This window comes from Podarcis pityusensis, assembly GCF_964106645.2.
Source record: "Podarcis pityusensis genome assembly, chromosome: 16".
Lineage (NCBI taxonomy): Eukaryota > Metazoa > Chordata > Lepidosauria > Squamata > Lacertidae > Podarcis > Podarcis pityusensis.
Genome location: NC_138041.1, coordinates 30,537,353 through 30,565,293, shown reverse-complemented (window position 1 = coordinate 30,565,293; position 27,941 = coordinate 30,537,353). Strand labels below are relative to the sequence as shown.

General features: G+C 46.6%; 1 protein-coding gene across 13 annotated transcripts in view; it reads left to right on the top strand.

Annotated features, from left to right (window-relative positions):
- Positions 1 to 27,941, top strand: part of ARVCF (ARVCF delta catenin family member) — a 603,654-nt gene that overhangs the window by 495,163 nt on the left and 80,550 nt on the right. For 10 of the 13 annotated variants that reach the window (XM_080985089.1, XM_080985094.1, XM_080985093.1 and 7 more), the window contains 4 exons: positions 10,156 to 10,273; positions 14,972 to 15,143; positions 18,050 to 18,067; positions 23,121 to 23,192. In XM_080985089.1, coding sequence (XP_080841215.1) covers positions 10,156 to 10,273; positions 14,972 to 15,143; positions 18,050 to 18,067; positions 23,121 to 23,192 — 380 coding nt within the window. The remainder of the gene's footprint in view (positions 1 to 10,155; positions 10,274 to 14,971; positions 15,144 to 18,049; positions 18,068 to 23,120; positions 23,193 to 27,941) is intronic. The other 3 variants (XM_080985098.1, XM_080985100.1, XM_080985099.1) reach the window with 1 other exon arrangement.

Below are 27,941 nucleotides of genomic sequence, written 5' to 3'. Positions count from 1 at the left end.
ATTTTTTTCTTCTTCAATTCATTGTATATCATTTCCCTAAGTGAAATCGTGGAGATCTGCTGCCCCTCAAGATAAATCAGAATGGGGAGTATTTTGGGCCTAGTGGGCCAGATCTTTATCTCCCCCCCCCCTTGATATTGAGGGACGATTTCCAATCATCATGGGAAAGGGAGGTCATTAATGAGGTTCAATCCTGCGGATTGTCTCTCCTTTACTTCGAGTCTATGACGTACAATCAAGCTAGAGCTGTGATCTCCCGGAGACTGAGTGACATTGCCAGACAAGAGGACATAGCCCAGGTAAAACCAGGGATGTTCCTAGGGGACCAGATTTATCGGACCATACCAGCCCCCTACCTTGCAGAAATCCACTATGTGGAATACCGTAGACTTTTTACAGTGGCTAGATTAAATGTCCTTGACTCTGCGATATTGTGGGGAAGGTACAGGGGAGTACCATACGCCCAGAGAACTTGTCATTGTGCCATGGGGGTGGTTGAGTCCACCGAACACATTCTCTTGACTTGCCCTTTTTATGCAGAGCTTAGACAAAATTTTATAGACCCACTCCTATGTCAATTCAGCTTCCTACCCGGAGAAAACCAGGTTTTACACTTGCTGAATAACGCCACTAGAGCTATACCTTCCTTGGTGGCCAAATTTCTCTTCTTAGCTTTTAAGCGTCGCAAGACTAAAATTGACTGTATTGATATGGGGCTATCTGTTTAGTCCATTTCAGTGTTGGCTAAGTTTTAAAATCTTCCTGGATGTTTTTAACTGTGTATTGATAAAATGTACTTTTTTCTGACTGACGGTCGAATAAAAAGGATGATGATGATATCTCCCCCCCTCCCCCACCCTGGCAGTTCAACTTTTGACAGATGGGTGGAATGACCCACCTGTCAGTTACCTGACATCATATTAACACATCAGGTGACTGATGGGTGCTTCCCCACCCCACCTGCCAAAGCTGGTGTGGGAAGTTCAATCTTGTTTCCTGCAAGGGTTTGGACAGGCTAGCCAGTTTGCTGCATCAGCTGATAACGTGGAGAGTACAATCCTGCTTTGTGCAGGACTCAGGCATGCCAGCCATTTCCTAGCAGGAGCACACGTCAAGTGTGGGGCAAGTGGGTGTGTTTTCACTAAAACAGCCTCATGGGCCAAATGGGGACACCTGGGGCTGATCTACACTGGTGAGTTGCAACGTTAAAAATGCATTGTAAAAATGTGACACCAGGGGGCTCTGTAGAGCAGCGATCTGTGGCCAATGGGAAATTGCATTGGGAGCAATATTTTTATAGCGTTTTCCAGAGCAGATCAGCCCTGGCGTCAGGAATGAGCCAGCTCCCAGGGAAGGGTTGCAGCCAACTGAAGAAAGCAGTCAGGAACAGAGAGGGTTAACTGCGATGCAGGATGAGCATCGGCTAGAGCTAACTCCCCCACCCCTTGGCATGCCAGTTGATAAGGGAATGGCTTGAGAGCAGGCTTCAAAGTTTGCCAGAAGCAAGAACAGGCAGGAAAGAGTTAAGAGACAGCCTCTCAGAGAATGAGGAAGAGGCGGGGGCTGACCCACTCAGTCCGAGGTCTCGGCGAATGGGAGGGCTGCAAGACAGGAAGCAAAACAAAAGACGTATGAAGCGAAAGTTCAGTTGCTTCTGGTCACGCTGGAAGCAGTCCTCAGAAGGGTCATCTTGATTGATGATGGCGGAGGCTGTGCTAAAGCCGTCCGGAGTTATCTGTTTGTTTTGACAATAAAGCATCCTTTTTAATTAAATACGCTCAGTGTGTTATCAAGCCGGGGACTGGACTCCTGGCACCTGGTCAGAATCCCTGGTGTGGACAATGCTGAGCTAGATAAATCGGTGTAAGAAAACTTACTAAGTTCCTAGCTTGCTGGAGCAATGGCAGCTGTGATGAAAAGGTGGGTTACTCACTGAGGCAGATGTGGTACTCATAGCATCTTTCCACAAACTCCCTCCAAACCTGGACCAAGTGGGAGTGCTCACGACATCTTGTCCTGCTCTCCTTAATAGTGTCCCAGCTCTGTTACCCCCTAGTAGTATGCTCCAGCCCTACCTGGAGATGCTAGGGATTGAATCCAGGACCTTAGATGCTCTACCACTGAGCTACGTATGGCCCTTCCATAAGTATTACTTATGGTTGATCCTGAATGCCTTTCCGGATGCCTTACCTCCGTACGTGAAATCAAGAAGAGATTCCTAACATCTCTTCCACCACTCTCCCTCCCGCAATGCTAACAGAACACATTCCCCGTTGGATGGGTTTCTCCAATGATCGGAATTTACTTTTCTTTTAACATTTACTCAGGGCTCCTCCGTTTTGTTTTCCTAAGGAAAGCAGAGATTTCAACAGCCAGACAAATCCTCTTCACATCATTTCTGCCTTCAGGTTGGCAAGGTGGTTGAAACTTGAGGGGTCAATGGAGGTCATTCTTTCTCTGTTCCGCAGCGATGGTGGTGCGTTTGCCTTCAAAATGAGTGTGCAATTTTGTATACCTGTGTAAACATGCAGTACAGCTGTTCACTCATACAATTGCTCGTGTGTCGCATTCTGCGAGGATGTACACTGTAGCTGAGCTGTGCAAATCAACAAGTGTACATGCTTTCACACAAACAGGTTTTTTGAGATGCTCTGTTGAGTGTAACATCTGAATAAGCCCATAGTGTTGGGCTTAGACTTTGGCGTGGTGCATTTGAAAACAGGGACATTCTTCTGTACTGCTACCGTACCAAATATCACCTCCTGAGCTTTGGAGCTTTTTCTCGCCACACCACACCACTGTCCTCCGCTTCTGACATATTGCAAAAGGCTCTTTCCTACATTCTGAGTGACGCATCCATCTACTTTCTGGTAGCATATGCTGCATAGCAATGGCCTCTGAAGCAGCTGTGTTAGTAAACTGATCATAATCCCTCTTTGAAAAAAATTTAACCTCAAAAATCCTTCAGAGAACGTTTAATCTCACAATGGATCTGGTTTTACTTATTCCACAAATAGTTTACGTGAAATCAAATTCATCTAGGACCAGATGCAATTTGGATAAGCAGTTATGGTGTGTGTGTGTGAGTGTGTGTAACTAGTTCTTATACAATCTCAACTGACCTTCTTGGGTGTTAAGAGCTGCAGAGGGGCCTGTTGATAGTTCTGCCACCCTCAGAAGTGTGATGAACAGTGACCCAGGAGAGGACCTTATCTGTGGCAGTTCCTAAACTGAAGAATTCTCTTCTACACCGAGGTGCTCTAGCACAGGGCAGGCCAAATTTTCACACAAAATGGGCCACGAGAATACTTTGAGAACCCACAGGCTGCACACTGCCTTGGGGAGCAGGCTGGGGAGCAAAGCCAAAATGTGATGCCCCCTTCCCCAGCCCTCATGCTGCCTTCCCAAAACCGGGTAAGCGAGACGCTATCAGCAAGTTGTACCATGTTTTGTGTCTAGGGATGGCCAGGTCTCTCAATTGCAGTTTCTAATTTTTCCCATCTTAGATTCTGCTCTCTACATTTCCACATCAGCTTGCAATTTATTTATTGAAAACACACTCACGAAAATTCGCTGGTGCTTTAGTGCAAATTTCTCCTGGTGTACGTATTTTTGAAAACCATGCTTTCTAGTACGGTGCTTTCTTTCATGTTATTTTTCACATGCATGCAAGCGTTACTCTGGTTATACTCACTTTTGTCCACATGACGTGGCTGGAGAACTCCAGTGCGAAATTCTTAGAAGTGTGAATTTCGAAACGACGGCTGTCTTTTGGTTCACGTATCATTTCAGAAAGCGCAAATGAGGTGGATTCGACTTAAAATGCAAACTGGCTCTAATATTTCTCCCAATAAGAACACAATAAAAGCCTTTGGGAATTGGAGCAATGGCAAACCAGAAGGAAACTTGGAAGCAGGACATGAGCACAAGACCACTCTCCTCTCCTGTGGTCTCCTTCTGCTCCATGAATTTGCCCTATCCTATTTTAAAGCCACCCTAGTATGTGGCCATCACTGCCTCTTGTGGCAGAGAGTTCCATAGTTTAACTGTGTGCTGCATGAGCAAGTGCTTTCTTTTATTGGTCCTGAATCTCCCAATATTCATATTCATTGGATGTCCAGGGGTTCTAATGTTATGAGAGAGGGAGAGAAGCTTTTAGCTACCCACTCTCACTATGCCATGCAGAATTTTTTACAGTTCTATCACAATTGCACTCATTTCACATGCTAGCAAAGTTATGCTTAAAATTCTACAAAGCAGGCTTAAGCAGTATGTGGACCGAGAACTCCCAGATGTGCAAGCTGGATTTCAAAGGGGCAGAGGAACCAGATACCAAATTGCAAACATGCGCTGGATTATGGAGAAAGCTAGAGAGTTCCAGAAAGACATCTACTTCTGCTTCATTGACTACACACAAGCCTTTGACTGTGTCGACCACAGCAAACTATGGCAAGTTCTTAAAGAAATGGGAGTGCCTGATCACCTCATCTGTCTCCTGAGAAATCTCTGTGTGGGACAAGAAGCTACAGTTAGAACTGGATATGGAACAACTGATTGGTTCAAAATTGGGAAAGGAGTACGACAAGGCTGTATATTGTCTCCCTGCTTATTTAACTTATATGCAGAATTCATCATGCGAAAGGCTGGGCTGGATGAATCCCAAGCCAGAATTAAGATTGCCGGAAGAAATATCAACAACCTCAGATATGCAGATGACACAACTTTGATGGCAGAAAGTGAGGAGGAATTAAAGAACCTCTTAAAGAGGGTGAAAGAGGAGAGCGCAAAATATGGTCTGAAGCTCAACATTAAAAAAAATAAGATCATGGCTACTCGTCCCATCACCTCCTGGCAAATAGAAGGGAAAGAAATGGAGGCAGTGGGAGATTTTAATTTCTTGGGTTCCATGATCACTGCAGATGGTGACAGCAGTCATGAAATTAAAAGATTCCTGCATCTTGGGAGAAAAGTGATGACAAACCTAGACAGCATCTTAAAAAGCAGAGACATCAGCTTGCCGACAAAGGTCCGTATAGTTAAAGCTATGGTTTTCCCAGTAGTGATGTATGGAAGTGAGAGCTGGACCATAAAGAAAGCTGATCGCTGAAGAATTGATGCTTTTGAATTATGGTGCTGGAGGAGACTCTTGAGAGTCCCATGGACTGCAAGAAGATCAAACCTCTCCATTCTGAAGGAAATCAGCCCTGAGTGCTCACTGGAATGACAGATCCTGAAGCTGAGATTCCAATACTTTGGGCACCTCATGAGAAGAGAAGACTCCCTGGAAAAGATGCTGATGTTGGGAAAGACGGAGGGCACAAGGAGAAGGGAATGACAGAGGACAAGATGGTTGGAAAGTGTTCTCGAAGCTACCAGCATGAGTTTGACCAAACTGCGGGAGGCAATGAAAGACAGGAGTGCCTGGCGTGCTCTGGTCCATGGGGTCACGAAGAGTTGGACGTGACTAAACTACTAAACAACAACAAATCATGTTGTCTTATGCTCGCCTGTTCTCTAAACTGAAAAGTCCTATGCCCTACAACCTTTCTTCATCCCCGAATAAAATGGATCAACTTAGATTACTGCTTGCACCATCCACTCCAACTCTGGGCAAAGTCCGTTTGTGTCCGGCATAAGATGTGAGCGGTGCATCGTTGCCAAATTTTGCTAGTCTGATCTCTGTGTTCTTCCTTGTCATCCAATCAGAAAGTACATTAATGCTAATGCTTACTAATGTAAGAAAATAAAAAGGACAGTGTCATCTTTGCATTCTCGGAGCATTAATATACCTGCAAAATGGACACTGTTAGAAGTGTAGTTGTCCTAAATGAGCCACTTAAAATTCTGTTCGCAATAGGTGGCATGGAAATTGGCGAGGCGGGAATTGTCTTTGGGAAATAATCTGATCATTTCTTCATTAAAATTCTGCCCAGTTTCCCTTAAATGAAGGGCGCTTCAGAATGAAAGAGAATTAAAATGTATAATAAAAGGGTTTTATTTTTTTAATAAAAAAAAATTACATGTTGCTCCAGGTGGTTCATTTTCATTGCAGTGGTGTCGCCCTCTGAGCTTTAACAAACCCCCCCCCCCAAAACCCTCCTATTTTTACTTAAAGGTACTTGAAGGTGGAGCTCCAACTGTTATTACTGCAATAGCTTCAAGGTGTCATCAGAGTATTCGGGTCCCTAATTTCCATTTCGTAAAGGGCTCAACTTTTTTAAAAATTGATTGCCTGGCCTGGTTCCCTGTTTTAGCACACTGGTAGGCAGCACAGTTTCCTTCAAAAGTTTCCATGCTGGCTGGGACTGATGGGAGTTGGAGTCTGACAACATCTGGAGAGTGCCATGTTGGATAGTACATAGTTGTTGTTATTGTTGTTTTTAAACACACTCCACTCAATTAGAAATGGCTAGCTGAGACTGCGAGTTAACCATTGTGGCCCGACACGCTTTATTCGCCAGGAATCTGTGCACTGTTAACGTTGTTGTAAGTTGGACTGGCTTGGTTGGTGTGAAGGACTTGGACAAAAGACTGCTCACAGGCAAACTCTGGCCCTCCAGATGTTTGGGACTACAATTCCCATCATCCCTAGCTAACAGGACCAGTGGTCAGGGGTGATGGGAATTGTAGTCCCAAACATCTGGAGGGCCAGAGTTTGCCTATGCCTGGTTTAGAGCTCGGGATCGTCCACTGAAATTGAGCGTTGAAGCAAGTACGTCTTTATGCAGTGTGTTTTTAAACTGTGGCATTTGCTCCCGGAAAATGTGGGAATAAGCTAGAGCAGGGCTAGCCAGCCCCAGTCTGCATGGCTATTTCATGATCAGGGATGATGGGATTTGTAGTCCCCCGACACTGAGTGAGGCTGGATCAGTTGTGTGGAGTTTGCTCCAAACAAACTTTGGATTTCACTTGTCAGAAGTACGGAAGAGGTTGGCCCTGGGATATGGCCACTCGACGGCTGATATCTCCATCTTGTGGTTCTGTTTTTGAGGATTGGCACTCCAAAAGTGAGCTTGCAAGCACATACCCCAGCCCTAAATGTAACAGCATGTCCCTCCTGATCTTTTCAGGAATCTTCCAGCGCTCACTAAGGCCCTTGTTGCGGCACAGTGTGACTTTCTACATGCCGTGCCGGAAGATTAAAGAGAAATATAAAGCAGCGCTGCGGTTTATTTCCTTTGATCTACATATCTAGAAGACATTTCCATATCAGTCTCTGTGTTGTTTGGCACAGGAACCAGGGAGCTCCCTGAAGATGTGTTAAAAATAAATGGAAACAAGGCTCTTCACACACACACACACACACACACACATACACACACACACACACCATGCTGCCCCAGCTTTCTCAAACAAGTCGGCAGAACCTTAAAGTTGCACAGGAGCTGATGTTCAGTTGTGCAGTTGGCTTCTGAGAGGGCCGCTCCCCTTCCCGGGGGGGGCGGTGTTGCAGGCAGGCCATGTGCTCTCCCCGTGTTCAGCAGGGGGCGTGGCAATGCCGCCCGCATCACAGGGAGTCCCGGCCGCATCACGCCCCTGCTGACCAATCCAGTTGACCGGGGGGCATGGCTTGCAGTATTTATACAGCCACGCGGCTGGGGGTTCTCCCTTCTTGCTTCCGCTTCATTGGATCTTCCACCCTCCTACCCTATTTTCATGTGTTTGCCATCTTGGCCTTGCTACGGACTACAGTTGGTCACCGCTTGAAGGGGCCAGGTAGGAATTTTTCCACTTAGCAAATTGGCACCAACCATGTGGTTTTCACCTGCCTGGTAGCAATTGTCACAACTTTAAGGTTTGCCGGTTAGGCATTGGTAAAACCTGGTTTATGGGAGGGTTACGCCCCTCCTTTTTAAGGGTATTCCATTAAAGGGATCCGGGGGTGTGGCTCTCGTCCGAAGTCCAGGGATGGGCTAGGGCCATGCCACGACCCCATCGGGGGCCCCAGGGGAGCTCTCAGTTGATGTACAGGGCTCCCCCTACCAGTGGTTGTCCCTTACCGTACTACCTACATGGCGGGCAGGAGTCAGATAGAGTCGGTTCAATTCCAATGCCTAAGCCAATACCACTCACATTCTGTAACCAATGAAGTTGTGGCCTTAATTATCCCATTAACCTAAAATACTGGTGTCCATGTGTCTTATTTTTCAGCAAATGGGGGAGGGCTCAGGGTCTTGACGGGCAATACAGAAGCAGACTGAACTACCTATCAGGATCCAGGTTCCAGACAGAACAGCACACAACCTGTTGTTATGCCAGCCATGACGCATCTGTATCAAATATCATTCCAGAGAATCAGCTGGTGTGTGGAGATGATACCTGGCCAAATAGAAAGAGGATGGGCTGGACTGTCGTGCTTCAAACGCCGCCTCCGTTGACCCAGGAATTACATCACTTCCACTCATTGTTCCTCCATTCCCTTTGCCAGCTTCTTCATCTGCCTTTTACTGCTTTTGCATTCTCAGTCTCAAATGTATTTTTTCAACCATGAGGACTAGTGGCTTTAAAGATTGGGGACACTCAAAATCCCACAAACCAAATGCTTCCTACCATTGGGTTAGGCTGCCTAAAATTTAGCCTTAGCTGCCAGCTTCACCGTGCAGTTTAGATCAAGGGCCATCCAGCTGTTTCTAGAAAAAACCCACTGTATGGTGTCTTATTCTCCTCCTCCTCCAGATTTTACTGTGGAAAAATGTGAAATTGAATGTGGTGCATTCCACCATTCCCGTTAGACCAGGTATAGGCAAACTCCAGCCCTCCAGATGTTTGGGACTACAATTCCCATCATCCCTGACCACTGGTCCTGTTAGCTAGGGATGGTGGGAATTGTAGTCCCAAACATCTGGAGGGCCAGAGTTTGCCTATGCCTGCTTACACTCAATGGTACATGAGTGTGCTTAACTATGTGGTGGATTTCTGTTTATTATTGATGATGGATTTCCACTACAGTGGTACCTCAGGTTAAGTACTTAATTTGTTCCGGAGCTCTGTTCTTAACCTGAAACTGTTCTTAACCTGAAGCACCACTTTAGCTAATGGGGCCTCCTGCTGCCGCCGTGCTGCCGGAGCACGATTTCTGTTCTCATCCTGAAGCAAAGTTCTTAACCTGAAGCACTATTTTTGGGTTAGTGGAGTCTGTAACCTGAAGCGTATGTAACCCGAGGTACCACTGTATCTATTTCAGGCTATGGTTTATAATCCAAACTATAGATTCCTTTTCAAAACGCGTAAAACAAGATGGCTATTTCTTTTGAAAAAAGGTTATCTGCTAATGTATTCATTCCCAACCTGGTGCCATCCAGACAGTTTGGACTACAACTTCCATCTAGCACAGCTAGCAAAGCGTTGGTGCTTCCGGCCGATAGGCATTGTATTCCAACCCACCTGAAGGTCACCTGTCTGGAGAAGACTGTGCCAATATATAGAGGGTCTTTTGCCTTTAACATTACAACAACCACCTGTTAAACACTTTTGCTATTATACTTATTTTGACAGGTGGGGAACTCTGGAATTTTACAGGACGAGAACATAGGAAACTGCGTCTTATCCAATAAATATTCATGGCTTTCAGCCACAGGCCAATGCAAATACAAGAAAACGCTTGTTGGCACAGACATAAAACATGGATTAAAAATATACTCCCATTTAAAATGCAGCCGAAATGAAAACAAACCCGAAAGCTTCCTGGGGTTACTCTTAGATTCAGCTTGCTCAAGTCAGCGAGTCACTTTTACCGAACCACCACTGACATTCAGTTCAAGATTCTCTCTTGGGTTTTCTTTGAGAAGGGGGGGATAAAGATACACGTCAGGGAGAAGGAGGGAGTGAAGATCTACACCTGGAGGCCGGATCTGCTACCCCTGTGGTTTCTGCTGCCCAAGGCAGTTTCCTCACCTTGTCCAATGGGTGGGCCAGCCCTGCCAAGAGCTCCTGGGTGTGTTGCAGAGCTGCAAGCTGAAGCGCTACTTATCATGCAATACAGAAGCTGTGGTTCCCTGTTGGCTCGCAAGATGATCTTTTGTGTGCGTCTTGGTTAATTCAAGATCATTAGGTTCTTAATGTCTGTAATTGACGCAGGAGGGTGCGAGGGGCTTGGCTTAATTTTGCTATGTGGAGATTATGGCTTGTAACGTTTGCCTACCTCTCGTTTTGCAGGAACGTCAGTTCGGATGGAGCGGAAGCGCGCAGGAGGCTCCGGGAATGCGACGGCTTGGTAGACGCCCTCCTTCATGCCCTGCAGTCTGCGGTGGGCAAGAAAGACACAGATAACAAGGTGATTCTGCTGCCTGGTGCTGGTGTGAATAGAAACTCACTTTGGCTTAAGCAAATGTGGGTTTCTTGATGTAGGGGAAGTACAGGATGCATTGAAGGTGAGGGGGTGAGGTCTAGCTGGGAACATCTGCTGGCTTGAAAGATGCTTGTATTCACAGAAGCTTAAAAGGCAGCCAGGCCTGCTACAGGAAAGCATTTATCTCAGTGCAAGCTGGTCCATTAGGAGGAATCGGGGCACTGACCCACCTAGCCTTGTCTGCCTGCAGCCAGCCCCCACATACTGGCTTCCTCCATATTGAAGGAGCGTCTCCACCCCCATCGTTCAGCCCTGACACTGAGGTCCAGCTCCGAGGGCCTTCTGGAGGTTCCCTCACTGTGATAAGTGAGGTTACAGGGAACCAGGCAGAGGGCCTTCTCGGTGGTGGCGCCCGCCCTGTGGAACGCCCTCCCATCCGATGTCAAGGAAATAAACAGCTATCTGACTTTTAGAAGACTTCTGAAAGCAGCCCTGTTTGGGGAAGTTTTTAATGTGTGATGTTTTATTGTGTTTTTAATATTCTCTTGGGAGCCACCCAGAGTGGCTGGGGTATAAATATTACTACTACTACTACTACTACAACCAGTCCAGGGTGTGTGCTGGCGATCATCTTCCCCCTGCTTCTACCCTCTCCTGCTCCATAGGGTAGGACCCCATCCAGTAGATTCAAATCACAAGAAAGGAGATTCTGAGTAAACATTAGGAAGAGATTTCTGACATCAAGAGCCTGTTTGACGGCGGAACAGGCTATATTGGAAGGTGGTGGGTTCTCTAAGCAGAGGTTAGAGGGCCACCTGTCACAGATTCTTGAGCTGGCATTCCTGCATTGCAGGGGGATAGACTAAACAGCCCTTGGGGTCCCTTCCAGCACTACAATTCTGTGATTCTGTGATTCCTCCTCCTTAGTCTCCATGTTGCCCTTGTAGAGCTCAGCAAGGAGGAGCAGGGAGACATCACAGATGCTTCAGTTGGGATTCCTGCGTTGCAAGACTAGATGACTCTCAGCTCTACAGTTCTATGATTCTATGAAAACTAGAAAAATTTGGCTCTGCCTGTCATTGGTTCTGACTCAATCTACTGTAGGGCTCCCTGCTTTCCACCCCACCCATCCTAATGGGCACCAGCCACCACCGATGAATACTGGACTGCTGTTATTGACAGGCATAAATGTATTTTCTTCCCAAACAGTGGAGTTTGGTAGGCGCATCGACCCAGGGCCAGATTTAGGTTTGGTGATGCCCTAAGCTACTGAAATTAATGGGGCCCTTTATACAGTGGTACCTCGGGTTACAGACGCTTCAGGTTACAGACTCTGTTAATCCAGAAATAGTACCTCGGGTTAAGAACTTTGCTTCAGGATGAGAACAGAAATCGTGCTCCGGCGGCGCGGCGGCAGCAGGAGGGCCCCATTAGCTAAAGTGGTGCTTCAGGTTAAGAACAGTTTCAGGTAAAGAACGGACCTCCAGAACAAATTAAGTTCTTAACCTGAGGTATCACTGTATTGTCCAGCTGTCCTTTGTCAACAGCAAATTGACAGTTTTTTGTGTTGAATATATGTGATATAAAAGGGACGCGGGTGGCGCTGTGGGTAAAACCTCAGCGCCTAGGACTTGCCGATCGTCAGGTCGGCGGTTCGAATCCCCGCGGCGGGGTGCGCTCCCCTTGCTCGGTCCCAGCGCCTGCCAACCTAGCAGTTCGAAAGCACCCCCGGGTGCAAGTAGGTAAATAGGGACCGCTTACTAGCGGGAAGGTAAACGGCGTTTCTGTGTGCTGCGCTGGCTCGCCAGATGCAGCTTGTCACACTGGCCACGTGACCCGGAAGTGTCTTCGAACAGCGCTGGCCCCCGGCCTCTTAAGCGAGATGGGCGCGCAACCCCAGAGTTGGACACGACTGGCCCGTACGGGCAGGGGTACCTTTACCTTTACCTTTACCTTTATATGTGATATGGTCATTTAAGGACCTAATAGATATCTAAAACCATTTGCACGTGTTGCCATGCAACCAGTCCATGCAGAATGTTGGTCCCCTATATATAGAAATGAGCAAACCAGTGATACAGTGGTGCCTCGCAAGACGAAAAGAATCCGTTCCGCGAGTCTCTTCGTCTTGCGGTTTTTTCGTCTTGCGAAGCAAGCCCATTAGCGGTTTAGCGGATTAGCACTATTAGCGGCTTAGCGGGCTTAGCGGATCAGCTAATAAGCGGCTTAGTGGCTTAACGGATCAGCTGTTAAGCGGCTTAGCGGATCAGCTGATAAGCGGCTTAGTGGCTTAACGGATCAGCTGTTAAGCGGCTTAGCGGCTTGGGGTAAAGGGGGGGGAAAGGAAAAAACCCCCGCAGGAACTCGCAAGACATTTTCGTCTTGCGAAGCAAGCCCATAGGAAATTTGTTTTGCGAAGCACCTCCAAAACGGAAAACCCTTTCGTCTAGTGGGTTTTCCGTCTTGCGAGGCATTCGTCTTGCGGGGCACCACTGTATTTTAGGGAGCAGGCTAGCAGGCAGGGCCCATTACTTACTCATAGGAGCCTACACACCACAAAACACTGTTGCTGTATGTAGGTTTTATTTTATTTGTTTTTAATCTTATATTTTGGAAATGTACATCCATGTTTTTTTCCTTTGGATTTTTTTTTTGCCCCCCCCCCCAAGAGAGTGGGGCCCTAAGCTATAGATATAAGCATAAATCTGGCACTGCTTGTACCTACCCCACCCCTCACCCCTGGTAACAGCTTTCCGCAGTATCATACAGAAGTCTTTCCCAGCTCTGCTGAGCAATGCTGGGGGAATTAGAATCACAGAACCATAGAATTGTACGAGACCCTGGCCCAACCCCACCCCTGCAATGCAGAAATATGCAGCTGCCCCACGCGGAGATTGAACTTGCAACCTTGGCATTATCTGCACCATACTCTAACCAACGGAGTTATGCAGGCTGAGGCTGGGACCACCTGCATGCAAAGCAGATGTTGTGCCACAGTCCCAACCCCGATTGGCCTCTGTGCCGAAGGAACAAGACTCATAACATGCTGGGTCTCTCTTTTTCCCAGCTAGGGCATTCAGCAGAGATTTGGTTGAATGGGGTGGGTGGATGGGTGGAGGAGCCCATTTCCGGGTGGGGGGGTACCCTATGGGATTTTGATGCTCTTTTTGTTCTTCCTCGACTCCTGCCAAGCCCCTGATGAATGACCCTGCTCTGGAGTCTGAGGCAGTGGCCTTTCTGCCTCCCGAGAGACTCATTAGCTGCAGACTGAACCTAGGGGGGCCTCTTGCATAAAATGTATGTTTTCCATCACTGAGCTGCAGCAAAAGGGGGGGGGCGGGTGCTTAAAAATTTGCAATTGGCTTCCCTTGATGAGGTTTTGTTCATTAGGGGAAGGAACAAAACTCAGTTGTAGTGAAGCTGCTTTTCTCGCATAAGGTCCCGGGTTCATTTTACGGCACCCCTGCAAAAAAGAAAAAGGAAAAAAGATTTAATAATAATAATAAATTATTATTTGTACCCCGCCCATCTGGCTGGGTTTTCCCAGCCACTCTGGGCCGCTTCCACAGAGACCAAAAATACACTAAAATATCACACATTAAAAACTTCCCTGAACAGGGCTGCCTTAAGTTGTCTTCTGAATGTCAGTCAGGTAGTTGTTTATTGCTTTAACATCTGATGGGAGGGTGTTCCACAGGGCGGGTGCCACTACCGAGAAGGCCCTCTGCCTGGTTCCTTGTAGCTTTGCTTCTCGCAATGAGGGAACCGCCAGAAGGCCCTCGGCGCTGGACCTCAGCATCCGGGCAGAACGATGGGGATGGAGACGCTCCTTCAGGTATACTGGGCCGAGGCCGTTTAGGGCTTTAAAGGATGGGAATGGCTCCATTTCTCCCTGAGAGCCACTGACTGTGTCATGCTGGCACAACCCTCTCCAACCCGGTGCCCTATAGATGTTTTGGACTACAACTCCCATCAGCCCCTTCCGCATTTGCTGTGGCTGGTGGGAATTGCAGTCCAAAGACCGCTGGAAGGCACCAGGTTGGAAAACGGCTGGCGTATGCCATACCTACGGGACCGCCTCTCCTGGTATGCCCCACAGAGAAACCTACGGTCTGCAAATAATAACATCCTCAAGGTCCCAGGCCTCAGAGAGGTTAGGCTGGCCTCAACTAGAGCCAGGGCCTTCTCGGCTGCGGCTCCAATCTGGTGGAACGCTCTGTCACAAGAGACTAGGGCCCTGCGGGACTTGACATCTTTCCGCAGGGCCTGCAAGACAGAGTTGTTCCGCCAGGCCTTTGATCAGGGCGCAGCCTGACTCCCTCCTCTGGCAACCTGCACAGAACTTTGCTTAATTGGTTGCCATCAATTTGATTTAATTAATTTTTATAATGAAATATTTTTAGATTGTGTGATTATTTGATTTTTTGATTATTTGACTGTTGTTAGCCGCCCTGAGCCCGGCTTCGGCTGGGGAGGGCGGGATATAAATAAAATTTATTATTATTATTATTATTATTATTATTATTATTATTATTATTACTGAGCAAATAGTCTCACCTGGTTTAAGCAATTTCCTATGTCTGCTTGTTTTTCGCATCTTCAGTGGTGTAAGACAATTGTTGACCAGTCTGGTGGCTTTTCCTCTCCCCCTCCCCCTCTTTTTGGGCAACCGCCTTGCCGCAGTCTGTGGAGAACTGTGTGTGCATCATGAGGAATCTCTCTTACCATGTCCACAAAGAAGTCCCGGGAGCTGACAAATTCCAGGAGCTAGAAGCAAATCAACTTGGAGGCCTGGGAGGAACTCAGAAGAAGAAGAAGGACGACGCGGGCTGCTTTGGAGGAAAGAAGGCCAAAGGTTTGTGTTGCTGCGACCCTAAAGCAATGGAGTCTGCTCCATTGGGGCAAACAGGGCACATCCCCACCAACCTCACTCTTGAGTTCTCCAATCCCACCTGCCTTCTTGTTTATGAGTCAAGGAGGGGCACTTACTTGTCATCTTCTTCCTCCCCCTTCCTTCTCAATGTTGCCCTTTCAGAACTCAGCAGGGAGGAGGCCGTGTGCAAAACGAGAATTAGTTGGCTCAGCCTCTCATTGGCTCTGGCGCCACCTACTGTTCGCCTCCCTGCCTCCTGCCCTACCAGTGGGTACCAGCCATAACTGAAAGCCAGAAGCAAAATGCTTGTGTTCTCATCATACAACCCAGCTTGTCCGAGGGCCAGCCTTTTGCACTTGGACCCTGGTGTGTGTGTGTGTGTGTGTGTGTGTGTGTGTGTAGCTGTCCCCTGACCTGCTCTGTTTGAAGAGGCACTTCTGTCTCTTTCTTCTGAACCTTCCAACAGTCAGCTTCATGGGACAACCCGTGAACCTCTATCATGTCCCCGCTTACTTGCCTTTTTTTCTAAACTAAAAAGTCCCAGGTATCATAACCTTTCCTCCTAAAGGAGTCGCCCCAATCCCTTGATCATCTTGGTTTTCCTTTTCTGAACCTTTCCTTCAGTAACAAGGCGACCAGACCTGTATCCTGTATTCCGAGTGCGTTCGGCCATAGATTAGTGTAACAGCATTATGATATGGGCGGTTTAATGAATAATGGCATAGAAGATGATGAACTAGAGGCTGGGGAGTGAGGCTCATGCAAGCCCCAGTAACCCAACACTCAGGAATCTCTGCACACCTGTTGGACCAGGTTGGCCCAGCATATTAAATGAAAGAGAAAAGACACAATGGGAGGTGTGGTTTGTATTACACATCTAAATCAGGGTCAGTCTCTGGTACGTCACAAGCTTTTAACCTAATCTGTTCAGAACAGGCCTGGTGGCTACTGAATGTTAAGAATGTTATACAATAAAGATCCATTGGTATGTAACACCCATGTATTTCCATCACCCTGACCTTTGTAAACAGCTGTTCCATATCTCTGATCCATGGGCCTTTTAACCCACTGACTCTGTTTCTGTCGTGTGAGGGTATATTGGCCCTGAGTGTGTGTGTACGTTTGAGCACAGTTGTGTTAAAGGGTGAGAGGGAAGCCGGTGGAGAAGATTCGAAGGCAGGAATACAGGATCAGAAGCAGCAGATTGCACTTGGGAGCTCACACAGAGCCTAGAGTTGTACCCAATATAGCACTAGGTTTATGATTTGATTTCTTTATTTAATTTATTGATATACACTTTAGGCAGTCCCATTAAGCAGGCTGCAGAATAGCAAAATAAAATATATACAACAACGGAACTGAGAAACTAGGATAGAATGCAATGCATTGCAATATTAAATAAAACTGTGATCGAAACAATACATTCCTAAAAACTGACAACAGAGCAGAGCTTTTTGAAACGTCTTTAGAGTCATGGTTCCTTTCCTGCTTCAGCCTCCCTCTTGGTAAAGCCCTCTTGTGGCTCACAAAACGCTACACGTCACCCCCAAATTCTGCCTTACATCTACTGAAATTGTACATGCTTACGACTCATTCCGTTACCACTCTTCCTTTTCTACTCCCACACCTCACATGCACCCACCAGTATGCACAAATGCGGGTGGCGCTGTGGTCTAAACCACTGAGCCTCTTGGGCTTGCCGATCGGAAGATTGGCCGTTCAAATCCCCGCAATGGAGTGAGCTCCCGTTGCTCTGTCCCAGCTCCTGGCAACCTAGCAGTTTGAAAGCACGCCAATGCAAGTAGATAAATAGGTACCACAGTGGCGGGAAGGTAAATGGAGTTTCCGTGCATTCTGGCTACCGTCACGGTGTCCCATTGCGCCAGAAGCAGTTTAGTCCTGCTGGCCACATGACCCGGAAAGCTGTCTGCGGTCAAACGCCAGCTCCCTCGTCCTGAAAGCGAGATGAGTGACGCAACCCCATAGTTGCCTGTGGCTGGACTTAACCGTCCAGGGGTCCTTTATTTTTACCTTTCACCTTTTTACAAACACACCATTCACACAACCACTCCAGAATCTCCAGTTCTCAGCCACTAACCACTATCACAAGTCTCTCCTTTGACTCAACAAAACAATTCACTGCAAAAACGGAGAGGAGAGGACAGGAGAGGGTTAAAGTCACTTAGTGATATATTTGTTCTTGTTCTGCTGGGGGTGTCCCCCAGAACTTGCTGCACCAAAACTCCAGTCAGTCCTGATTGTTGGGTCATACTTGCTAGGGCTGTTGGGAACTGTAGCACAATCACATCCGGAGGGCACCACGCTTTCCTTGGCATAGGAGCTTAGCCTACTTCAACCCCACCCCACCCAAGCTCTTTTTGATGTTTGTAGAAGAAGAAGAAGAGTTTGGATTTAATATCCTGCTTTATCACTACCCGAAGGAGTCTCAAAGCGGCTAACATTCTCCTTTCCCTTCCTCCCCCACAACAAACACTCTGTGAGGTGAGCGGGGCTGAGAGACTTCAGAGAAGTGTGACTGGCCCAAGGTCACCCAGCAGCTGCATGTGGAGGAGCGGGGAATCCAACCCGGTTCACCAGATTACGAATCTACCACTCTTAACCACTATACCACACTGGCTCTCAAAATCAAACAGAGAAAAGTGGACTCTCCTTTTTTGAAAGTAACGAGTGTGGTATACACCATGGGGGCAAGTGTGTGTTTTTCCTCTCTTCAGGAATTCAGAGTTGCTATTTACCTGTAGCTCTCGGGTTTTGAAGCTGTTCTGTGAAAATCCTGCAACTGATTGTTCGTCTGTTTCCCCCCTCTCGCTTTCCTCTTGAAAACGTTTGTTTCTTTTTTCTTCTTTGGCTGCTTTTGTGGTTATTAGAGGAGTGGTTCAATCAAGGTGAGTCTTTTCTACATTTCTTCTCTGACTTCGCTGTCCTTTCCCCTTTCCTCTTCCCGTATATACAGAGGCGGAAACTGGGAGCAGAGGTTGGCTCCGCCCCACTGCCCCTTCCTGGTTCCCAAGGTGTGTTGCTGCTATGATGCCCCATATCCCACTTGTTTGTTTCTGTTGCTGTAGATTGCAAATTCCTGTGATGAATTCTGACTGGTTTGAGTTACTCTTCTAGTGTGATATGGAGGAGATCTACTCTTAGAAGACCTTCCCGTGGCCAGTCCATTAGGGCAAGTGGGACTTTGCTTCCTCCAAGCAGTAGTGTAGTGGCAAATCCAGAAATACAGGCTCCCTCCAGGATACTCTCATCCTTCCCCCCTCAATAATCTTCTAATTCTCCAATAATAATAGCTGGGAATGTATTGCAATGATCATTACAGATCTCCCAAGCCCGTGCCCTGTGCCAGGAGTGGAAAGCTGCCTTTCAGCTAGATTTTCTGTGCACGGGCAAATGATTTGGAGTGCTCCAATATCTTATTTCAGAGTGACTTAAGATGTGTTTTCCTTGAATTTCCATTGTACATAACAACTAGCATGCCATTCTCTTGAAACTGAAGTGCCTTGTGTTTTCAGTGTTCCTATAAATGCTTAGTTTTGGAGCATTCAGTACAAGTGCGATTCTTCCCACGAAACTTCTCCAGTGTGACTCTAGGAGCCAATCCTCAATGGTTAGCTCATTTCATTTTACGATAATGGACTCCGATCAACACAAAGTGTGGCAATACTCCTTCTCAGTGGCTAAAAAGCTCCCCTTTCATACTGACCGGATGGCTCTAGGATGCTGGAGACAAAAAAAACTACTGCAGAAATAGTAATTGGTCTGGGCCACTACACCTCTGCCTCCAAACCCATCTGACTTGTTGCTTAGATCCAGTCCAGAACCTGGTCTTGGCTGTCCAGTGCCCTGGGACAGGTACGGAGGCCTGGAGGGCACATTTGGCCTAGCCCAAAGCTTCCCAGCCCTGGCATAGGGCATGGGGTTGGGAAGCACAAGATAGGAAATGGCCCCAGTATCCTTTTGCGTGCATGCCCTCCCAAAACTTGAACCCACACTCCACGTAGTTCCCAACCACCAGTGGGGTGGGGAGTTTTTCTGTCAGTGCCAGCTGTTGTGATATGCTAGCATGGGAGTGTTCCATGTGGTAGGCAGAATCCATACTTTGAACAGGATTTGTGAATGCTCTTGTGCTCAGCTCCTAGTTGCATGCTTCCTGTGGGCATCTGACTGGTCACTGTGAGATGGGCCACAGGCCTGATGAAGCCAAGGTCTCCTTGTGTTCTTGGTGCCATCCATTGGTTTGGGATGCACCCAGATGCTGAAGCCATTCCTCCAGCTTCTGTGTGGTGGTCACCATGTCATCCTGTTAGATTCCAGTGATGTGGCCCTCCAGATGTTGTGGGACTCCAGTTCCCATCAGCCACAGCTAGCGTGGTCAGTAGTTTTTACAACATCTTGAGGGCCATGGGTTTCTCAGTGAACATGTAGATCTCAATGCAAAAATCAGAGCTACTGCCTTTTTCTGGATTTCTTGGTTGAAAAGGTTTTGTTTTACTACTAAAAGGTTAGAACTTCATTTGTAAATTCAGCCTTTCTCGTCTTTTCTCAGTGGCCAGAGCAGGGGATAATGAAAGTATGGCGATTGTTTATATGCTGGGAATCAGATGCACTTGACAGCCTCCTGTTTCAGAAAATATGGCGTTCAAGAAGCTTTTAATTTCACGGCTTGAGAGATTGCAAATCGTTTATTATACAACCAAGTTTCCTGTCAGGCAGCCCTTCCTGTCCCCAAGGTCTTTGCCAGCTCTGATAGCCAACTCCCATAAAGCAGGCCTGTCAGCTGCCATCTTAAAAGCTGTCTTTCTTCTGCTGAGGGCTTGAGCAGTGCTTCTCGTCTGAAAATATACCTCTGTCCCCTTTGGGACAGGGCCCCTGGGTGTTGTCAGACGCCACTTGATGGCGGGGAGAATGAGAGGAGGAGGAGGATACACTGTAAAGACAAATCTGATGTGCCAGAACTCCTGACAGCTGCTGAGTGCCACATAGGTTGTAGACCTGCCATTGCTGAACTCTGAGGTAAACCCAGGGCAGGGGCAGAGAAAACAGCCCTAGATTTCCCTAAACTTTCCCTCGGGAATTTAAAAGCCTCTAAGGCTGCTGATATGTTGGTCTTCTTCCAAAATACTACATCCTGAGGTGCAGTTAGGTCAGGGGTGAGGAGCCTTTATCTTGCTGCGGGCCTTATTCCCTTATGGACAACTTTCCAGGGGTGGGTGGGGCCTGAGGGAAACATGGATGGCGCAATGGGTGTGAACCTTCCTTTTGTACATTAGGCTAGATTTCAACCATGCAAAAGTCACTTGGTTCTACACATAGTGGCATAGCGTGGTTTGCCAGTGCCCGGGGCCACACAGAGTAGTGGTTGGGAAACGGATGAAGTACGCATGCGCATTCAACTGCCTAACGGCATCCGCATTACCCAGGACAGAGATAAGAAAAGAAGAGGCATTCTATTGTCTGGAGACAATAGTCCGCATGGAGAAGTCATTTTCCACGGAAGTGTGCAGTGATATTGAGGCAGCACACCTAACCATTTTGTGCCCGGGGGCAACCAGCCCTCTGCCCCCCATGCTACACCACTGCGCACACATTGCCTCAGCACAGCTGCACACTTCCATTGCAAAAGGCAATATTCCCATTCCAGAAGGGATTCCCTACAGGCAAAAACTCACAGAGGGGTGGTAAGGGGTGTGGCTTATGGCGAAACTCAAGTGCCAGGTATAGAGACCTGGAGGGTCATGTTTGGCCCACGGGCCTGAGGTTCCCTACCCCTGAGTTAAGTAATTTTAAATTCTGGATCGAATGGTCTTATGGGGTGGTGGTCTTCACTTACTTCAAATTGTCTTCTCTTCTCCATGCCCCCCCCCCCGTAACGTGTACCATTTTGCTTGCTTCACTATGTGGTGAGCAAGTCCAGTTGCCTTTGGGTGACCCTTCTGCTCATTCTGCTGAGTGGGGGTCCTGGACTCCTGCCCCACATCATCACTTATTGCCTGCACCTGCATTCCAGCTATGTCACTCTGCCCTCCAGCTGCTGGGATCAGGCCCCAGCTGAAGACCAAGACTGGATGGGATTTTAAGCCCATCCAAGAGCTGCTGTACATTTACCGGCAGTAGAGCACAATGAAGGGATATCTGTGGTCTTCCGGGTGTTGCTTGACTTGCAGTTCCCATCAGCCTTCATGGCCAAAGGCCAGGGGTGGTGGCAACATCTGGTGTCCCACAGATTCTCCACCCCCTGCAATTAACTATGTAAAAAAATCAATGCTTCCTCATCACGCACACCCTTAACAGGGAGCAAAGGTATTGAAGCAGAGAAAAAGGGCATAGGGATCTGCAGGGCAGTAAGACCAGGCAGTGTTTTGTGGAGAAAACAGAGTGTGTGCTTCAGGGGGAGTGTGATGTTCTCCACTTTTGCATTCTAAGTTCTCCCTTTCCTTCTCTCTTTCCCTCTCTTGCCTTCTGCCATAAATTCTTGTCATTTCCGAAGTGACAAGTTAAGAGTCCTCTTCTTAGAGAAGCATATGGGCTTAGCTGTCATCAGGAAAAAAATAAAATAGTGGCGTTCTGTCCCAACAGCTGACATCTTGCCTCTTGGCTGTTCTGTTTGTCTCCCAAAGCAGGGTCCTGCTGTCTTGTTTTGAGTGGTCTAAAAGAAACAAAAACAAATAAGAATGAAGGATCTGGGAATCTTCTTTAGATTGCTATCATTGACCCTAGCCAAGTTTTTGTCAAAAAGAGAATAAGAGAGGCCATTTGGGTGGGGATGCGACTTTGGTTTTGACGTTGAGCTTGTTCTGTCGACAGACACAAACAAACTCTGTTAGCCAAGTTGTCTGGTTAAAAAAGTGATGGTTGGATTTAATGGGTTTTGAAACCCAACAGCTAAAGTGTATGAAATATTGAAAAACTGTGATCAGACCTCCTGTTTCCATGGCAGAAAAAAAAGGCAGGATATCAATGCAATAAACTATTAATAATCATGAAAATATATCAGGGACATCATGCAAGCAGGAAGATGAACCCCATTCTCCCCATGAATGCCCCCCACATTAGATGTTTAACATCAGGCCATGAGATATTTTGGTCAAAGATCTCTACCAGAATTCTTCCCAAAGCATGTCCTCCCCATGTATTAGAGGCAACGGCAACTGAGCCAGTTTGAAACCGGCTTATGTTTGTAGTGTAAACATGCCCTTGAATCTGATCAGACCTGCACATTGACATTTGTCAGTTTCAGATTTAAAACTTTGCTCTTGCGAATAAAGAGTATACCAACACACATTTAAAAACACTTGACCTGTACTCTGGAAATGTTTTGAGGAAACTGGTTGCATTTTTCTGTGTATATCATGTTATTTAAGCGGAATAAGAGGTAATGTTTAGTTTTTTCTTCTGGTAGCAAAAATATTTGGGGAAGGCCCCCTTAGAAGATGTGAGTTCCCCCCACTAACTCTTTGAGGCCCAGATAATGGCCACTGATTATCTGAATGGTTGTTTTGTTTTGTTTTTCGCTGTGGCCTTTTGTTTTTAGATGTTTTTTATTGTTTTGTTGGTGGTGTATTTGCCACCTGGGTTCCTTTTTGGAAGGAAGGGCAGGATTTTTTAAAAAAGAGAGAGAGAGAAAAGGACAAATAAATAACTTTTAAAATAAATAAAGAAGTGAAACGAATTTAGGAGTAGGCCCGGTGGTTGACATTGCAGCAAGTCTCACTAACCAGTACATAAAAAATATGTGTTACCTTGGAATGTGAAGCCATGACAAATGTTTCCTTGCATGCCTGGAACTCTCCTGCAAATGGTGCGTGCATGTGATGATGTTGTGTAATGTTGGGCTTTGTGCCCCATTTGTCCTCTTCTCTGGACGCAACAGTGACTGATTCAGGTTTATTCGTGTGCTGCTGATTCCTTTCATTGCTCATTCTTCTGTGTCGTGCACAGGGAAGAAGAACGGAGATGTGGACAGAAACTTTGATACACTGGATTTACCTAAGCGGTCTGAGTCAGCAAAAGGTAATGTGCTTGCGGGCGTGCTTTTTCAAAGATCAGCAAGGGGCGAGGGAAGAAGCATGCTCTTGAGGGGTCTTGCAGAGGGATTGAAAAACGCCACATTTATCCGTATCTTTCATGCTTCTTTAATTTCACTATTAAATGAGCGTTCAACGGCCGGTTCTGTTCCCGTCTATTATTTTGCTTTCTGATTGAATTGGTTTGGAGAAGACATAACAAGAGCTGAAGTCTTCTTTTGCAAACAATGAGCATTTTCCACTTAAAGGATTTTCCATTTAAAGGATTCTAACAATATTGCCTAACGTGTGTGTGTGTGTGTGTGTGTGTGTGTGTTTGTGTGGTGTTACAAATTTCATGCATATCTAATAATTAAATTTAATATTGAGGAGACGCCGTCTTTGTTTTACATCACCCAAGGGCAGTTCCAGGGGTGGGTGCTGTTTGTGTACCACTGTTACCTTGGCACCGTTTTTCTTCTGTCACCCATCGTGGTCCATGTGTGGTTTGAGCTGTATGTTCTTCCTTCTGTTTGGGTTTGATGGGTTGAAAAGATAACAAAACTTCAGGTTTGTTATCGTGGCAAACAAAGCCATTCTGAGTACAGGCATTACACGTGGCCAAAATGGAATCACAAGCGCATGCGAAAACATACCGTACTTTTCCATGTATAAGACTACGTTTTTTATTCAAAAACCATGTTGAAAATTGGGGGTCGTCTTATACGTGGATAGTGCGTTGTGGGGACGTGGGACTGGTTGTTGCTACGAGTCAGAGATTGTTATTGGTGGCAAGGGATTGGCTGTTGCTGTGGCAATCGGTGGGCGATTTGCTGCTTTTGTCGACAAGGGAACAGAGGATAGGTGGTTTTCGCGACATATGCGAGCGGAATTTTTAGTGTGGTGGGTGAGCGATTTTCGGCCATCCCCCGCTAAAAAAAAGCTCAACAGCTGTGGGCAATCCTCCCCCCAAAAAGCTCAACAACTTGGGGGAATCCCCCCCCCCGTTTTCTAAATTTTGAGTCCCCCAAAATAGGGGGTGTCTTATACACGGAAAAATACGGTCCTGGTTTTTTCTTCCTAAGGTGGTGATTTGAGATGGGTTGCAAAAGCTGCAAAATGTTGAGGCTCCCCCCCCCCAAGAGTGGGGCAAACCTCTCTGGAGGGGAGTACAGGTGCCAGCCAGTGGAGGCAGCTATTTTCTTCCTTGACAAGAAGGTGTTTTGGGACTCAGCTACATTAGTAAAAAAAACCAACCCAATGTTTTGAATGTGTTACAAACATGCTACACCAGATGGGTCTGGAATGTAATAATAATAATAATAATAATAATAATAATAATGTGATTTTTCTATGGCGATTTTTTCTTTTGTTATAATGATTTAATTTCTGACTTATTTATAGCGTGTGTGTTTTCCCCCTGTGTGTAGATCCAACCTTGGTAAGGCAGAGAAACAGAATGCCAGCCTTTGTGTCAGGGTTTGATGAACAGACAGCTGCATTTCTTGATGCCTGTTTTAAAAGTTGTGGCGACTGGTGCCCTTTGGAGCTTCTAGGGTAGAAGGCAGGAAGGCCAACAGTAGGGGGAGCCAGAGTGAATGATGAGCAGAGCCAACGAATTCTGGCTCTGTGCCTGTTCTTCTCCTTGATGAGTTCTAAGAGGGCGACCCTGAGAGTAAGGAGGGGGAAGCTGACAGCTAGGGTCACCCCCTGGATTAGCTGTAAGTGGGAAGGCAAGCAGGTAGGGGCCAGCTGAGGTTGGTGGAGTAGCTGCCTGTTCACTACTATGGTACAGTCTCCACTGCAGGGAGCCCAAAGCATTCATCCAATTCCATCCAATTTTATTGTTGTTAGCCGCTCTGAGTCCAGCTTCAGCTGGGGAGGGCAGGATATAAATAAAATTTTATTATTATTTATTATTATTGCGTGGCGAGTTCCCGCCTCCCCCCAAGAAATGAAGACACAGGACACAAGAATTCGAGTTAATGTGTCAAATTAGGCCACAACTTTATTGATTACAGGATTTGAGCGATATTAGCCTTAGGCATTGGTCCTAAAAACTAACCGGCTTCAGCCTGCATGGTTGAAGGCCGGTGAGGGTTAACCACCAGTGGGAGGAGTCCTGCTGAGGCACATCAACTAGGACCTCCCCCCGGGGTCACCGCGTGGGGGCGTGCCGTGGGCTTAGGACAAGGCCACGCCCCCCGGAATCCTTTACCAGACTACCCTTTTGTTCGGGGGAAGGTGATGGCGCTCCTTCCCCCCCTTCATCTGCATAACAATAGAACAGTACCCCCCCCCAATGCCTAACCACCAATACCGTGGAGTTGTGATGGTTTGCTACGAGATAGGCGAAAACCAATTGGATGGTACCAAACTGCCAGTTGGAAAAATTCCTACCAGGCCCCTTGACGGCGACCAACCGAAGCCCATAGCAACGTCAAAGAACCTAGCCTGAAGGGTGGGAGGGGAGGGAAAACCAGGTCAGCTGCGGCGCGGGAAAGAGGGAGACCCTCGGCCGCGCCAGACCTAAGTAGGCGAGGCCACGCCCCCCGAGCCAGCCGATTGGCTGGCTCGGGGTATGACACGTCCGAGGATTCCCTGTTATCATGTGGGCTGGAGTCAGCCCCCGCGATTGTGGGGAGGGGCGTGAAGCCCGCAACCCCACCTCCTCCCTATCTCGGAAGTGGCTTTATTCCCCCCCATAGAGAAAATATACGAAGGTTAATATCCAATATCCAATATCTTTTAATCAAAGATAGAAGAAACTAATCTAAATAAAAATGCAAACACAAAGAAGGCCAGGGAACAGGGGAAAATAAAAAGGAGAGCTTCTGATCCTTCTTCTGTCAGCTATATAGAGAAAATAGATCAAAGCATCCACTTCAAGATAACACCCAACATTTCACTTTCTACAAACCAATATATTCTTCAATCCTGAAACCCAGATATCATAAGTTCATTTTCTTCTTCATGCAAAGAGCCTATAAGGGGTTTCCAATCTTTAGCAGATATCAACAATGGTTTTTCTCTGATTAAACACGTCAACTTTGCCATCTCTGCTAAGTCAAAAAATTGTAACTACCATTCCTCCAAGGTAGGAAATGACGACTCTTTCCATCTTTGTGCATATAAAAGTCTCGCCACTGTGATTAGGTATTGAAATAATGTTCCATAGTCAGTTTCTAATTGTATATCCAACTGTATTTCCTAGCAGGAAAATTTCTGCTTTCAGTTGAATGGTCACATTTAAAATCTTCTGCATCAATGTTTGTATTTGTATCTGACATTTCTTAGCTTTTTCCACCAAGCATGATAAAATGTCCCTTTATATTTTTCACTCATCCAGCAAACATTTGGAACACCTTTATACATTCTGAATAATTTCCAATAAGGTGTCTATGATCATAATTGGAAGCCCTTCTGATTAAAAGTTGGTTAGAGATTGGTGCTGATAACACAAAGGTCGCAGGTTCGATTCCCTTACGGGGCCCCCTATAAAATATTTGAGGAATACATGAAAAAAGTCAGTGCTGGAGCTTAAAAATGAATATGCAAAAGTTTAAAAGGCGCAAAGAGATAGGATAATATTATACTAAGGATGGAATAACAAAGTGAGTAACGCAACAATAACAAAAATAATAGTAGGCAAAGAAGATCGCACATGAGTGGAGGGAAGTACTGGGCTGTGGGGGAGGGAAGTGAAGGGATTACCGTATTTTTCACTCTATAAGATGCACCAGACCACAAGACGCACCTAGGTTTTGGAGGAGGAAAACAAGACAAAAAATATTCTGAATCTTAGAAGCCAGAACAGCCAGAGGGATTGCTGCGCAGTGAAAGCAGCAATCCCTCTGGCTGTTCTGGCTTCTGTGATAGCTGCGCAGCCTGCATTCGCTCCATAAGACGCACACAAATTTCCCCTTACTTTTTAGGAGGGAAAAAGTGAGTCTTATAGAGCAAAAAATACGGTAATTGAAATTGTTAAAGATTGGTATAGGATTTAAAAGATTTAAATTTCCGTAAAGATTCTATAAGGAAAGCAAAAAGAAATATCAGCTAAAGGTATCAGAGAGGAGATCAGTGTAAATGAAAACATGAGACTTATGGTTTGCTATATATGTTTTTATTTTGGAGTTGTCCTTTGTAAATACTGTAATGTATATTATGTGAATAAAATAATAAAGATGGGGGGAAATATTTGAGGGGGTTCCCCCCCCCCCCCGTTGTTGGGTATTGCAATTCAAATGATGTGTGAGCATTGTGTCATGTGATTGATCATGCGGGGCGGAGCTTACCAGCCAGCCCGCCCGCCCCCCAATATTTTATTCAAGTTGGCACCCCTGATGTCAGGTGTCTGAGGGAGATGCTATGGGCAATTTCAGTAATGACTCCCCGTTTGCGGAATGCTCTCCCCAGTGTTAGGCACCAGGTTAAGACACTTTTGCTTACCTTTGGGTTGCTAAATTGCATTGTACCGAAATATGACTTCTGGCCTATTTTATGGTGTTGATCTAAGATCCATTGTTTTTATGGTTATTGATGGGTGAGTGTGTTGGGGGTATTTTGTTCCATTGTTTTATATACAGTGGTACCTCGGGTTAAGTACTTAATTCGATCTGGAGGTCTGTTCTTAACCTGAAACTGTTCTTAACCTGAAGCACCACTTTAGCTATTGGGGCCTCCTGCTGCCACTGCGCCGCTGGAGCACGATTTCTGTTCTCATCCTGAAGCAAAGTTCTTAACCTGAAGCACT